Source organism: Dicentrarchus labrax, unplaced genomic scaffold (assembly GCF_905237075.1).
Source record: "Dicentrarchus labrax unplaced genomic scaffold, dlabrax2021, whole genome shotgun sequence".
NCBI classification, from domain to species: domain Eukaryota; kingdom Metazoa; phylum Chordata; class Actinopteri; family Moronidae; genus Dicentrarchus; species Dicentrarchus labrax.
The window spans coordinates 28869889-28885553 of NW_026136719.1; the positions used below are offsets into that span (position 1 = coordinate 28869889).

At 39.4% G+C, this 15665-nt stretch overlaps 2 protein-coding genes across 11 annotated transcripts in view; both read right to left on the reverse strand.

Annotated features, from left to right (window-relative positions):
• cep89 (centrosomal protein 89) overlaps positions 1 to 10567 on the reverse strand; it is a 59005-nt gene extending 48438 nt beyond the window's left edge. For all 9 annotated transcript variants that reach the window (XM_051379608.1, XM_051379609.1, XM_051379615.1 and 6 more), the window contains exons 1-10: positions 10257 to 10567; positions 9568 to 9674; positions 8639 to 8785; positions 7696 to 7885; positions 6215 to 6266; positions 4758 to 4871; positions 4228 to 4476; positions 3425 to 3567; positions 1391 to 1441; positions 609 to 692 (exon numbers count right to left, since the gene is read on the reverse strand). In XM_051379608.1, the coding sequence (XP_051235568.1) occupies positions 609 to 692; positions 1391 to 1441; positions 3425 to 3567; positions 4228 to 4476; positions 4758 to 4871; positions 6215 to 6266; positions 7696 to 7885; positions 8639 to 8785; positions 9568 to 9674; positions 10257 to 10298 (1179 nt within the window). In that variant the 5' untranslated portion in view covers positions 10299 to 10567. The remainder of the gene's footprint in view (positions 1 to 608; positions 693 to 1390; positions 1442 to 3424; positions 3568 to 4227; positions 4477 to 4757; positions 4872 to 6214; positions 6267 to 7695; positions 7886 to 8638; positions 8786 to 9567; positions 9675 to 10256) is intronic.
• A 1234-nt stretch (positions 10568 to 11801) lies between these two features.
• The window catches only part of rhpn2 (rhophilin, Rho GTPase binding protein 2), a 30638-nt gene continuing 26774 nt past the window's right edge, over positions 11802 to 15665 (reverse strand). For both annotated transcript variants that reach the window (XM_051379238.1, XM_051379237.1), the window contains exons 14-15: positions 14657 to 14812; positions 11802 to 14121 (exon numbers count right to left, since the gene is read on the reverse strand). In XM_051379238.1, coding sequence (XP_051235198.1) covers positions 13855 to 14121; positions 14657 to 14812 — 423 coding nt within the window. In that variant the 3' untranslated portion in view covers positions 11802 to 13854. The remainder of the gene's footprint in view (positions 14122 to 14656; positions 14813 to 15665) is intronic.

The following is a 15665-nucleotide window of genomic DNA, read 5'->3' on the forward strand; positions in this document are numbered from 1 at the left end:
TCTATTCTCCATCTAATATATTTAACTATTAGCAGTTAAAATAAACTATTATTATCAAAACATGAAAGTTGGAGCTTGTTGAAAAAGAAAAATGTAATTTCAGTCCGACCTCATCATATACAATAATAGCTTTACAACACATACAGTAACAGCTATTGTCTCTCTCTAAAAGCAAATCAGTACTTTGCAGTCTGCACAAGAGCTTTAATCCACAGGCGACATACACAACACACTTTGAGCTATTTTACATTTAAATGTAAATCATTTTCAGAATCTTAAACAGCAAAATCATTACCATTAGAAGACAATATACATGCTTTGGGTTTTTCTGCAACCATCTGTATGCCTGCATGTTAACCTCACCTCCCAGGCTCTCGCTATATATAAAAAATCTTTTATAACTCTCAGAAGCATACTGGCACTTTGACTAAAGTACTGTAATCTATCAGGTTCACCACCAAGTGCAGGTTTTGATCGCATGCATTGCATAAATCAACGGCAGCAGCATTAGCAGCTGCATATGTCTCTGATAAAATAGCCCATGTAACATTCTGCTGAATGATGAGCTTGCAGATTATTAAGCGGATAAGAAAACACACACACTTTACCTCAGTGGTTTGCAGAAGTTCATCTTTCTCATTCATCCTGTCTTCATAGGCCAGAAGTAAAGGAGATAAATACTTCATGTCAAGCTACAAAAAAAAGAACAGAAGAAGAGAAAAGATTTAAATAAGCTACAAGATAAAAACATCTATTCTCATGTACTGTATCTCAAAACATCAATCATTAGATTTCCACTGTAGCTCTGACTGACACCAAAAGAGCTCCACTGTACCTCACCATTATATCATTAGGGTTCTATTGTAGCTCTCAGTGCCACCAGTATAGTACTACTGTACATTTAGGCCTTATTCAGGGCAAAAAAATCTGCCCATTATTCACAGTGGTTGGTATGTGAACCATACAAGGTGCAAATGGGCTTCATCTTCTTGATCTATTCAGCAGGTTTCCAGTCATTGTGGACAGAAGGTGAACAAACCTTGCCTTCTGATTTGGAAATTTGAAAGATAAATCACACTCTCTTCCTTTTTCCTCAATTTTGTGTGACCCTGGACCTAAGCTTCCAAACTATCAGACCAGTTATGTGTCAGCAGAGTGAGTATATATAATTTCACATGTTAAATCCATTTCATGAGGTAGAGATGGAAAAGACCAGCCACATTAAACTGCTGACCAACTGTTTCAATTTAATGGGTACTATCTTAAATAATCATTCAGCTGTATTAAAAATGATTTGCCTATTAAACTAGACAGCCACATGAAACAGATTGATTAGCTAAATGTGACTATTAACCAGCCATGCACAGTTACTGTTTAAATGGATACTGACCAGCCAGGGAGGAGGAGACCCTGTCTTTGGCAAGCCGCTGATTCTGGAGCTCTGGATGAGACACAGTAAGAAAGAGAAAGAACATGAAGTTAGTCATAATACCATCACCATGGGTAATATGGCAGCTTTAAAGGCTGTCCTTGATTCAAAGTTAACATAAAAATAGGACAAAACAAAAACAATTAAGGTTACTTAAGGAGATGTTGCTTGAAAAGATCACAGTTACAACAACAGAACAATGGGAAAACAAATGGAAATGTCAATGTTTTTACATTACATTAATTTATTTGACACTTTTATCCAAAGTGACTTACAATAAGTGCATGAAACCCCCATAATTAAATACCCACTTCAATAAACATGCTGAACTGCTTCAAGTGCTACATTTAGAAACAATGAGTTTTTTTAGTGGGCCAAGATGCAGTCTGAACAAACAAGTTTTCAGTCTGCAACGGAAGATGTGTTTCTGCTGTCCTTTGGTCAATGGGGAGCTAATTCCACCATTATGGATCCAGGACATGACACTGCTGTGATTTGTTTGTTTGTTCAGGTCCTGTGTGTCGTCAAGTTTTAGTTACCTTAGAATGAGCCTTTTATATCTACAGAGGCCATGGGTCGCCTTCCATGGAGGCCACCATGTTAAACTGCCATGTTTCTACATTAGCCCAGAAGGGACAAACCACAAACTGACTCTAGATAGGGGCGTTCATGTTCTGTGCACGTTTCATTGCCACCACTGTTTCTGCTTCGCACTTGGAAGGGAAGGATAAAGCAAGAGAGTTGGAATCTGCAACTACATTGCTAGATGCCACTAAATCCTACACAATGGATCTTTAATGTTTTATATTTTAATGTGATATATGGAAGCAGACAAAGGTCAATTTTATCTTCATTATTATTGCATTATTCTAACTAGTCCCTCATCTTTTCCTGTATCTCTTCCTTTCACAAGCCACACTTCAGCTGTCAGTAATGAGGGCTAACTCGTAGTGATGAGAGCAGGAGATCTCTTGGTGTGAAAACACAGCAGGAGGTAGCCATGATTAAAACCACAGGCCAGCTTTCTTCTGCAGAGTAAACCCAGAATGGGCAGACAGTCACAGACAGGAACAAGAAACTCCCTTAGTGCAACAAATCAGATGGAAGGACGGACAAAAAGAAAACCATGTTTCGCTCAACGGGGTCCTGGATGAAAGGCAGATTTCTAGCTAAAGGCTTGGTTACAAAGAAATGTTTTTTTTCAGTGCTAAAGCTGGGAAAATAAAGCGATGTAGTGGTTATAGATTCTGTATAAAAGCTGATTAAATTAGACTGAGAGAAGAAGTGATAAAAGGATTACAGAATAGAATAAAACAGACTAAAATGTTGCTGAACTGAGCAGAGGAGAGTACTCTGTAACACGTACAACAGTTTTCATTTCATTCTGGCAACTTCAGCTGGAGTAAGAAGACTGATTAAAAAGAGAAAGGTTCCTGATGCAACTCCCTTACCCAGGGCAAAAATATGTTTCAAGAAGTTGTTTAATCAATAACTTTACTGCACTTTACATGTTGAATTATTATTTATTATATATTTGAAGACTAGGACTAACAGGTACATACACAGGGAAATGGTACATTATTGTGGCACTACTGATAATGTATTATTTGCAGCTACGAACACGGCAAACATATGTGCCCCATGTTGGTAAAAAGTGGAGGGGTCCAAATACTCTCTGGACCAAAAAATGTACCAATCCAGGACCCTTACAGTTGGAAGTCTTCTACAGGTAAGCTTTTTTAAGGCTGGCTACATTAACCTCCAAACAAGATTCTCTTGAGCAAGGCATGAGCTCATAACTATTTTATCGGCACAAGTTACAGGAGGTCTCACATCAATTCGTTGCAAGTTGAGATTCATGAATGTGTTTCCACAAAAATGCTTATAATATCTGCACCAAAAACACTGGGAAAAAGTCAAACATAAGAATTTAAGCAATATACAAGATGAGATCCTAGTCAAAAAGCAGACGTGTTATCTTGTAGCTTGTCATACCTCCTGTTTGGATAATGGTCTGAAGCGGGTTTGGTATCGACTCAGCTCCACATTCAGACGGTGAACTGTCAATTTGAGGGCGTCATTTTCATCCACCAGCTCCTGGGCATGTTGCCGCAAATTCTTTAGCTCTGCCTGGCAGCCTGTAAGCACGGCACACATCAGGTTATCAATGTTTTAGAGACATTAAATAATGCTCTTATTCAGAATATCATGATAGTTAAATAGAATGCAGTAAATTCATTCATAAAATAAAAACTGCAATACAGTAGCCATACTTGTTATACTCTTATAGTTTTAGGAGGAAGGAACAGAGAGGACCGGTGAAAGCTAAACTAAAGACGACTATAGTATGGCAGGATGGCATAGTGAGGTCTTTCTTCTACATAGGTTTGACTCTTGGGGTATAATAAAGAGTACATAATCAATGCTTCACTGGTAGAGAATGGCAGGAGAACTCCAGTACTTTTCCATGCTGCTTTGGTCAGCCCACCCGGAGGTCACAGTCTATTTAAACTGCCACTTTTTCCATTTTTTTCCCCTTTTCATGTTTCTTTTTCATTACTCCCTCACCCTTTTATTCTCATCATGCTGGGGAGGTGCTATGGAGCCAAAGGATTAGGAGCCAGATATCTACTCACAGCAGTATCTTCAGTTCCCTGTACACACATATATCTCACTGCTTCATTCCCTCCACGTCTTAATTATTCCCTTTATCCTTTTTCCCTGTTCCGCCTTCTTTCACTCTATTGATTCTCTGTCTCCTACTCCTCTGTATATCTCCAGTGGTTCTTCCTCTCTACCTGCAGATGACCTCAGGTTTGAGGGGGCTTGGCTGTGACTGATCTCCTGTTCCAGCCGTCGCAGTCTCTCCTCCAGTAGCTTCTGTTCATCTACCATCCTTGTGTTCCTCTCTGGCAGGGTCCGCACTACCTCCCTCTGCACCTCGCTGTACACCTCGCTGGGCTCTGGAGACAGCTGGGTGGAGGGTTTTGGGTTTTTGGCTTTGCTGGATTGGCTGGCGTGGTCAGTGGTTAGGATGGGCAGCGTGGCTGAAAGAGGGAAGTTAATACCTTTAATGGCAGTAAACGGACATATTCTAAATAGAATAAAGAGTGGAATTGTAAAGTATTTCTAAAATGAATGTGGTCTCGATACACAATATTTAAATACAATAAATAGGAAGAGAGAAGCATGGTTTGTATGGATTGGCTCCTTTAAGTTCAATACACAGAGAGGGGAACTACACAGATCCAGTAATTATTTATCAAGTATTCAGTAGAAGAAAAAATATAAATCAAAATTACAGAGACCAGTCTACTGTAAGACTTACATCTACAAGGCACAACTTCTTTATGACTTCCAGGTCTTTTCCTGGTAGAGGCTTTGTTCTTGGAAAACTCACAGCTGGCTTCAGGAGACTGGACACTGGTTTCCTCAGAGAAATCTGAGAGATAGGAAAAATCACTGCATCACTGAATGAATACAAAGAAGTAGCACTGGGTTCTGTGTGCTTAATTATGCAATCTGAGTTTACCATGAACTACATATTGTTTTGAAAAAGTGACTCTCTCCATATCTTGAATGAGTTACTTTACAACACAGCTTGCCTGTATAATTTAGTGATTAAGGTAGAAGCATTTTAGGGACACATAAAACATTTTAATTTAGTATCGCCAAAAGCCTGAGGCCAGCTCTGGTAATAACAACTATAATGAGGCTTTCCATTTAGCTCTAATGATGTAAGGCTACAATTTGGCTGTTATGAAACAGTGATTGAATAAGGGCTGTATCTTCTTCCTTTGCTAAAGGCTGAAATGTGGTGCAGCTGAGTCCCTCATCATTCTTTCATTTTCTTTGTAAGGGAGAAAATTCTGAAATCAATTTCCATGTCTCTCTTTATATTACTCACTCCCTAAGTAGAAATGTGTACTCTGGTCAATGTTAATTGAGGCGTACATGGAAATTTTAATATTACTAAAAGCTTTGTTTTTCTGAATTTCAAATCAAACTAATCTCTACTTTAAAAGTATACCTACAAGACACCAACACCACCAACAGAATTTGTTTTGCTGTACGTTGTTCAAAAGATGTTCATAGCACATTTGCAGTTTTTTGCAGTTCTGTCAATTAACAAATAAATAATAATAAAAATTCCAACTATTCTACACAGTACTGGCGGCTGCTAAGCAATATTTACTGACACGCCAATATTGAAGTTACCACCTCCCACTCACATCAATAGTTACAACCAGCAGAAGTATCAGATAATAAAAGTAATAAATGATAACTGAATGGACTCTAAGGATTTAGAAAATACAATATGTTTGATAGAGACTAGTGACATAAAATGAAATATGAATAAATATGTTTATAAGTATGCAAATGGTGATATGGTTTTATTTTTAAGGTTGTATACTGTACTGGCTGTGGTTGAATTCCTACAATCTCTGGATCTGCACTAAAAAGAACAACATGCATAGAAACTCACTCACCAGTAAATACTCCAAGATTAAACTGCCAAAGGTATAAAAGATAATCTAGTCCTGTGAGTAATATTTTTCATCTCTTCCAAGAAGCTTGAGTGGAAATTGATAGTATGTACCTAGGTATTGACAACCAAAGTGGTTTTATTTGGCTGTACAATAGTAGGTTAACTCTTAAATAAACAGCAATCTAAGGTAGATTTACTATATATTGCTGAATTGCACTATACTCAGCATTTTGTCATATTCATAGGTGGGGTTATTTGCCATTTCTGACAGATTATGAGTTAGAGTTGGTCAGTACCTGGAGAAGGCACTCTTCTGCTAGATATCTGATTTGGCTGGGTTGCACTGGTCTGGAAGACAGACAGACAGACAGACAAGCAAAACAAACAGACAGTCAGTCAGACAGACAGATAATGAATATGTTTTTTCAAAAAGATTTCCAAAGCCCTGCTGCCGGGATCTCTTTTATGCAAGGCTATTTCAGAGACTACCTTGTTTATGGCCATTGTTAAAATGTGGACAATAAGATCTTGTCAGTGCGTTTATGTTCGTGATCTTCAGAGACACGTTAAAGCAACGTCAATGAGTCACAGTAGCATTCAGTGTAGGAAAGAGACATTTGTAATACATAAGCAAGAAAGAAGCAAAAAAAAAAAAAATGAACGAAAAGACTGAAGAATGCCAATTGCTCTGTAACAAATTATATAAATCTAATGGCTAAAGGCACAACTGTTACACAAGATTGTTGTACACACAACCGGTTAGTTGCCAGTTTATTATTGTCTAAAACTGAGGTTATTTGTAAACAAGCACTGTACAGTGGCCCCTGTGGATTTGTGAGGGTATAGCCTGACGTTTCTTATGGATTACATTTGTGTGGGGGTACATCATTCTGTTAAGATCCACTACAACTGCTACTATACTGGATGCTCGCCTTAGATTATGGTACAAGGAATAGAAACATCATGCTCCATGCGTTGCTAAAAATGTTCCAGCAAACTGGTGGTTGTTGTGGATAAAGCCCCAGGCAGCAAGGCTCTGTGATAGCCTGGAAAGACAACTGACAGGGGGAAATAGAGTCCATAGGGACAATTATTGGTTAGCAACCCAAGGTAGCAGTATACAGGACAAGAACACGAATAGAACAATATCCCAAGAGTCTGTGATAGCAGTCTCTTGGGATATTTTTCTATATCCCAGTCAGTAATGATAAAGATCACTTCTCTACAGTACAGACTCAACAGATAAACATTACCTTTATTCTGTGTACAACAGCGCCTCCCAGTGGATCAGACTGGTATTAAAACACAAAAGTCATCTTCCCACAACACACATATTCAAAACATACCTTCTTTTTTTTTTTTTTTTTAAAAGCATATATTCTGATTTGTCATAGCAGGAAAACCACAGGTATAACTGGTCACATTACTGATATCACAGTAGGCCTTTCCAGTGTAGACACAGTCCCTGGAACTGGCTCACTTTAATGTAATGCAAGTCGTTATTAAGGTTCTGAGTTATACCTGTGCCTTTTCTGCTATATATTACACGTCAAAATCGGTGTTATGAAACTATTATAAAGTATATTGGCTGCTGGCCACTATTCAACACCAGTTGGAGGTTAACTAGTTTGCAAAAAATCACCTTGAAAGCAATTATTTATGGAAGGAAGATGGTTTCTCATTTGCTTTGAAAGACAACACTGGGATTAAAACCGCTCACACTCCAGTCAGACACTTGCTCACACATAACAATGAGATCTTTCCCGTAGGATCTCACCTTAGGTTTTAGTGGCAGGGCATAGACAGGTTCTGTGATTGAACAATCCTCCCGTCTGTCTAGACTTTGGTAAACATGTTCTTCCCCGTCCTCTTCATTCTCCACCTCCTCTTCCCTGTCTTCCGACTCCTCTGAGTGGTCAGGGGAGGACAGCCGTGGCCGGCTAGCTAAATCCTCTGACCATCTGTCTCTGAGGAAGATAAGAAAGTAATATATCAAAGTAACAGTGGAGAAAAGTTAATAATAATAATAATAATAATAATAATAATAATAATGTTACTAGTAACATTGACAATGGCTCTGTTCCATTCAAGTGTCCCAGTAACCCCCGACATTGTGACAGTGAGCTAACATGCACAACAGCAGGAGCGTCAAATCAAAACAGCTAAATGGAATTCAGCCGTCATTTATTTTAGCTACTGTGAGTTGTCAAAACGTCTTCTATGAAAAAGGCAAAAAAATGTTAGAGATAGATAGTGTCTGAACAGAAGGATTACTGAAACCAGGGGAAAACTCAGGCCTATATTTTAAATATATTGAGAGATACATAAAAGTCAAGGTCATATCCCACATTTTACACACACATCTTTTGCTCCTGTAAATCCTAGTGGAGATCCTACTTTAAAAGAGCTCAGAAAATACTTTTCGGAATCAGAATCAGAATCAGAATCAGAATGGTTTATTGCCACGTAATTTTTTACACATACAAGGAATTTGCCTTGGTGCATTGGTACATAAAGAAATCACACAAAAAAATCACTGCTATTCCTAAAAGTAGGACCAAGTAGGACCAAAGTAGGCCATTCTGGCTCATTTTCTACTGTGACACACTTGACAAACACAACCCGTGGTCGGGTTTAAACTGGGAGTCACTTGTTGTAGTTTGAATAATTTGTCACAAAGCTTGTGATAATACTTGTGTATTTGCCTGAAGGGGGTTTACCTGGTGTAAAGTGCTGTGCTGATGTTTGGTTCAGATATAAAGGACTCTGATCGGCCACTCTCAGAGAAAGACCTCGGCCGGGTAGGGGGAATGGCCCATGTCTGTCCAGTGAGCGAAGAAGACAAAATGGCTGCTGCTAAGGCTGATCTGTAGATGTAAAGATGCAATTCATGTGAGAAGAGACAGACAGTTTGTATATCATAAGTGCTACAAATGCTGCTTATCACATCAAAATTTCAAGTCATAGTTTTTTTCCTATGTTTGATATTTGATATTGTTACAAAGGGAGCACCTCCCTCAGTTTCTGTAAATGAGTTTGATAGCATTGTTTTACATCCACCATGTGGTATACCACGGTTGACCCCACAGTGAATGTTTACAACCCCCCTCCATCTAATTCTTGGTTTCTAGAGCACAACAATAACCCTACAAATCAGATACAGTGTGTTGAGCAAACAAAAAGAAAAAATAATGAAAGCCTACTGTATCAAGACGTTTGTGGTGGAAAAAAAAGTATGATGAGGATCAGTGAGGAATGAATCAATAATGGCAACAGACAGTGAGAGTGATGAGTCCAGAATTAAACTTTTCTACCACATTTCAATGATAAGTAGTCATGTCTGAAGACAGCATGAAGTCACACAGCATGTTGGTACACAGGGGTAAAGGCAACACGAGCAGGTGGGTTAAGATTTACCCCTGAAACACTGCATTGTGGGGGTTAAAGAGGGAAAAATAAGCTATCTTAAACGTTTTACTATTGCAAATAATAATGGGAATTTATTCAAATATGAATATGAAGCTCAATTACATTGAAACTCAAACAGGTACAGCCCAAATGTTACAAAATTAAGGTTTAATAGGAAACAGTGTCAGGGGAAACACAGCACAATACAAGGATGTCGGAGTTGATGGAGGGTGTTTGGTACCTGGGTCTCTCAGGTGAGGGGTCTGGGCTGCGTGGGGGCGGGGTACGAGGCACAGCTGGCTTGGGAGCAATGGAGGCAGCAGGAATCAAACCGTGAACTATGTGCTTCTACATACACACACACACACACACACACACACACACACACACACACCGGAGGGAGGTTAGGGAGAAGGTTAACATCACATAGACATTAACACTCACAATGCTGCTCCTATGACAGCTGTTGAGGAGGGTTCAGTTAGTGCATGAAATAAGTGTTTAAGGGAAGGGTTAGTGGAAAGACAGAGGCTATATAGGTGGAAGGGAAAGGCTAGAAAGGATGATGAATCACAACATGACCAATCAACGAGACACCAAACAGTGAACAGCGTGTTACAGCAGTAGACCTTTTCTACTGGAAACCCCACAGTGTTAGACTTCAACTGGTTTTCCAAAATCAGTCAGTTTACTTTTGGTCAACTACGTTAATACCATGCATCACAAGGCGTATTAACATTACGAAACTTCTGTAATCAAACGTTACCTTAAATACATGTCAACATGTTTAGCTTATGCTTACGTTAAGTAACCGAAGTTAAGTATGTTAATTCAGTGGAAACAAGGTTCACGTTAGCTAACATTAAATGAAAAAAATATTCAGACGTTAAGCTAGCTAGACATAGCTTGTATGAAAGACGGCACACTTACAAACTCCTTTTCTTTCTCCCTCCTGAAGCTGAATTTTAACATAGTGGAAATTACAATGGGCTTTTGACCCTTGTTTCACTAGCTAAAGTTATTGTTTCAGGTTGCGCTGAACAACGACTCGTTTACCGAGCATTCCTTCGCTCAGTTAGCTTCACAAGAGTTTACTAGTCAGTGTCACATGTTTCAACGTATCTGTCCTCTTTCACCCTAAAACGATAAAGCAAAATGAGCAAGCTAACTATATTCAACAGGCTGGCTGCTGTGCTTGCAGACTCCTCGTATCTAGACGCTTCACCACAAGAAGGTGCCTCGCTACAAAACTAGTGCTGATTGGCTAAAAGTGAGGCGAGAAGCCAATCGGCGACTTATATGATTTACCTAGCAACGACATCCTTAACAACCAGCGGCCCGACCAGCAGGGGGCGAAGATGTTCCATGATTTTCTTTTTATATATTAAAGGAACTAACTTCAATCATGTATCATGCACACACACTATACAGCATACAAGACATATTCAGTTTAATGTCATACATGTACATATTAATGTGTACCCACAAATCCCATTTTAGTAATTACTTTTAACATAAACACACATCTTCCACCCAGTCCATTTGGATTTGGTTATTGGAGCAAAACTTGGCATACTGACTAAAATAAAGATGTTGGCACTATGTTTAAAACTCATACATATCCCCATATTTATTACAACTGATTAATAAAATATTTATTAGCTGATTAATAGAATGTGGGTTTTCTGAGCAGGAACAGATGGGGAAAACACGTCATCCATTTATGTAGTTTTTATACACATCTGTCCTGTGCAGGCTGGCTGTACTAATATACTACTGCAAAAAAACATGCATATTTTCAGTCCTCTTTTGGCAGTTAATCATTAGAACATTTCAGTGTGAGTTTTATCAAGCGCTGCCCTTAGCCCCAAGGAATGTTAGAAGTATGAATCCTATGACCATAAGTCAACATATTTGGTTGCTGCAATATTCACTTTCCCTGTTAAAATAAATCCAAATCCTGAAGAGAATTTGACTTTTGGGGGATTCATTTTTCAGTTCAAAGCCACGAGAATCAACATTTAGCTCTCTCATTTAGGTAAAATGCCTTTAAACACACACACACACACACACACACACACACACACACACACACACACACACACACACACACACACACACACACACACACACACACACACACACACACACACACACACACACACACACACACACACACACACACACACACACACACACACACACACACACACACGAGGGTATGGAAGAAGAAAGGCCTGATAGGTAAGACTTAAGCACATGGTGTTTCTCTTCTGTTTCCATGATGGCAGATTAGGATGTCATGTGGTCCCACGCCAGACTCACAACAGTTAAAACAGTGTTGATTTAGTGTGTGTTGGCTCACGGAGGGCTGTGGTCAAACTTCATTCCAGTCATTCCCAACCTGCTTGGTAGTTTCAACCACTGATATACACAGAGCCACAAATACATACTTAACAAAATCCAGGAAATGTGTTTTGTTCCCACCTTTTATTGAGATCCGACTTTATACATACGACACAAAGATTTACCAACCAAGCATTCATACCACAGTTGCTATGCAGCCCAAAGTACAGAGAAAAGAAGCAAAGGCAACCTGAAACCTCTAGATACTCAGGTACCATAACCCTCTGCATATACACCAAGGCATTTAGGATCACTATGCACTGTGAAATGCATCTGTACAACATCATTTGTGTAGGTATACATGCATCTGTTAGCACAATTAGTTAGCACGTATTAATATTAATCAATTACTGCACATTCTTGTCAACACATGTATTGTGACATTTTCCTTCATGATTTAGTATAAATGGCACTGATGGCACCATATTAGGTAAACAGAGACAGTAAAGAGTGTTACATCTTCTCAGTGTTACTGTTTAAAAACATTTAAAAATATCTTTACATAGACAAAGTGTACCAGTATATAAAGTTCACCAAAGGATTAAGCAAGGCTAGTAAAATACATTCCTCCATAAAATCCAACGTGCAAAAATTCACAACTTGACCATTCACAAACTAGTTCTGAAACCTACAATTTTACAGGTAAATATATATATATTTTTATGTGTTTTTTTTTATTACATAAATAATTTTATTATCAAATGTGTATAGGAATCTACTTTGTAGATAAAGAGATAGTCCAACACTGCAAAGTGTCAGTAAAATGTGGGGTGTAACTAGGATTAAGACAAGTGGAGAAAAAGAGTAGAAACCTGACTGTGGACTTTGATCGGGGTCACTTTTGGGTGACCGGCTGTCCAGGTACGATTCAAGGAATGTCATTGGCCTGCCCACTTTCTTCCCTTCTGGAGACAAAATAACCTTTAACTACATCAATATTCACATTAACCGAGAGACACACAGCTCGTGCTCTTCTGACAAATAAACACACTGCCAGGCTGCAGCAGCACTGATGAAACAACAGGGTAAAATGAGTCAGGACTGTAAATGGTACAACCTGACATATCAGGGACACAGAGGCATTTTGGTCTGTGGCGTAACTGGTAGAGTAAGCAAACCTAAAATACCAATATTTCCATTTACACTGTGTCCTGGGCATGACACTCAACAGAAACAATAATCCTCAAAGGCTGTCTCACAAATACAAAAGTGACAATAATACATAAACAAGGTATATATGATTTTTTTAGCAGCTTATAGAACATTGCATTCATTAACTCTCCCCAGGCAAAAAAAACAGCAACTGCACAGCACAATTTGTTTTCCCTTAATCACTGTTTAACATACTGCAACAAGGTTCATAACATCTACATATGTATTTAGAAAATATATGTAATTCAAAACCCAAAGCTTGGATTGCAACAAATATCGTAGCAATGACCGAATCCTTCACATATACAGTATGAAACAGACATGGTGGATACAGAGATCAAAACTGCACAGTGCACAGCTACATCAGTACACAATGGAGCTAACAAGGGGCCGCTTAAGCCACAATAAAATTATGCCCTTGCAGTCAAGTAGTAACTGTCGCTGGGTGTGTTTGTACAACTTTGTTTTTGTCTTTCAATTCGTCTGGAGAGTTTCTTCAGAAAAACATACTGAGATGACAGTTTAACTTAGTCTCAATGCTGTGTTTATATATATATAGACTGGAATGATAACTGGCATGTTTTGTTTTCCCACAGTGCAGTTGTACTGTGCTGTACACATACTGGCATGGTACAGAATGATTTCTCATTATGTTTGGTGTGCAGTCCAGTTCACTTCAGATACTGAACTGTGCTGGGTAAGGCGCCCATGTACCAACAAAGGCACCTATATACAGTATTTGGCACAGCCACTTTCCAAGGTAGCTGGCAGATATGTCATCATTACACTGGTGACATACAGCTACATACACTACTGCTCAGTATTCCAGTGGAAACACCAAAGGGCACTGGTAATGTACCATATCCATAGCAGGTCCAGTATGGGTACAACACAGTACTGTATGCAGCCACATTAGGCTTAATATGTGGTCTGCACACTGCTTGCAGACAGCAGAAAGTCTGCGGCTAGCTCAGTAGAGGGCACTGTCGTTGTTGTAGGAGCTGGAGCTGGGGAAGGTTGGACAGGGTTTGTTCCAGGGAAGGGCGCCAGAGTGGTCCGCTGTGGGAAGGCTGAGGGTGCTGGCGCTCTTCAGCTTGTTCTTCAGACCCCAGCTGATGAAGGACGACTTCTTGGTTACTTTGCGAGACTTGGGGTTCTTGTCATCGTCATCAAAGGCCAGACAAATCATGGAGTAGGTCTTGGGCAGGTTTCCGCAGAAGGTGGCACTCTTGGTAGGCTGGAGTAGAGAGATTGACAATGACATTTAGTGGAAAGAAGCAGTCATTGCTTGTTGAATCAAAAAGTGTCCCTGGAGGCCATACAGTCTCAATCACTATGTGGGGTCAACAACTTTGCATTTAAGTTAGTCATTTTCTCACTGTTTTAACACAGAAGTCCAGAAATACCCAGAATCAAAAACAAGAGTACTGTGAAGGATTTGCTCCTGATATGAAATGTGCAGGGACTGGACAAATAAGAATATATAATATAAGAATATACAACATAATGCCAACTGCTTAAAACCCTGTAGAATTTAATAAATCAATGTCTTTTACACTACATGGTCATATCCTAAGTGGTATTTCTCATGGGGAACTGCATGGACAATTTACTACGGCAGGAAACACTACCTCAAAAGGAGGAATCTGAAACTGTGCTGTTAAGTCATCTGATACAAAGACCAACTTTGCTGTCACTATTTGTCAATCAAGAAAACCAGCTAGATGACTTTATTCTCGCTCAACAGGAAGGGGAAAGAGGGTATGGCATACCATTGGAGGGTTGCTGTCCATCATGCTCACCACCTGGATGTCAATCCCCTCCTCGTTCACATCCTTCAGCAATCGCATCACCTCACTCACGCTCATCCACTTGCAGTCTGTGTCGCTCACGGCGACAATGTAGTCACCCTCTTTCAGACCGTCAGCCTGAAGGGAAAACAGAAGTTAGAGGAGGGCCACTGAGATCTCCTGATACTGCAGACTGAGTAAATATTTATTTCTCAGTGTTTTGCTAGAGACAGGTTCACCTACTTTCCCTCAATACCCTGGAGGCAGCTGAGATCAGCAGAGAAAACACTGAGGTTTAGTCCCAAACAAAGCTTTTTACAAAGCACATTATTTCATAGCTGTGGGATTTCTGTCTTATCTACATGAGCTCAGCTATTTCTGTCTGATAACTTGATCTGTGTTCACCAGAAGCAGGCCAGTAACTCGGGAGAATCAGTCAGTTCCAGAATAAATCCTGTTGAATGCAGTATTAAAAGTTATAAAGAGTTTGGCCTAGTTAGACTTGTGTAATACTACTAATCTGTTTCTCTGCATAGCCTGCAGGGCCTAATAAGAGTCTGCTCTTTGTCAGCACCTCTTAATGAGCTGTCAGACTGAAAAGGATTGCAGAGAGTAAATACTCTCTGATTCTTAATTAAATTAGTAGCCAGAGTGGCTGTAGAGGAGGGTGGTGGTGGGGGTGGGGGTCCTCCAAACATCCTTTGAGCCTGAATCCTGTTTAGGTTCCTGAGAATGACTTTAATGACTTTAATTTGAACTTAGTTTATATTCAGTATGCAAGCAAGCCTGAAATTTCAAGCACTTTTACTGTAGACAAAGCCACTCCCTGCTAGTTAATCCTGGTGCAGGAAGTTAATATTGAGCAACCTCTGCATCTGGCTTTTGTTTGACAGAAGAAAGTACTGAATATGGAAATATTGTCTGTGCTCTAAAAATACATAGTTTGTTTTGTTTTTTTCCAGCCGTCTGCAGATGATGAAATCCCTCGGTG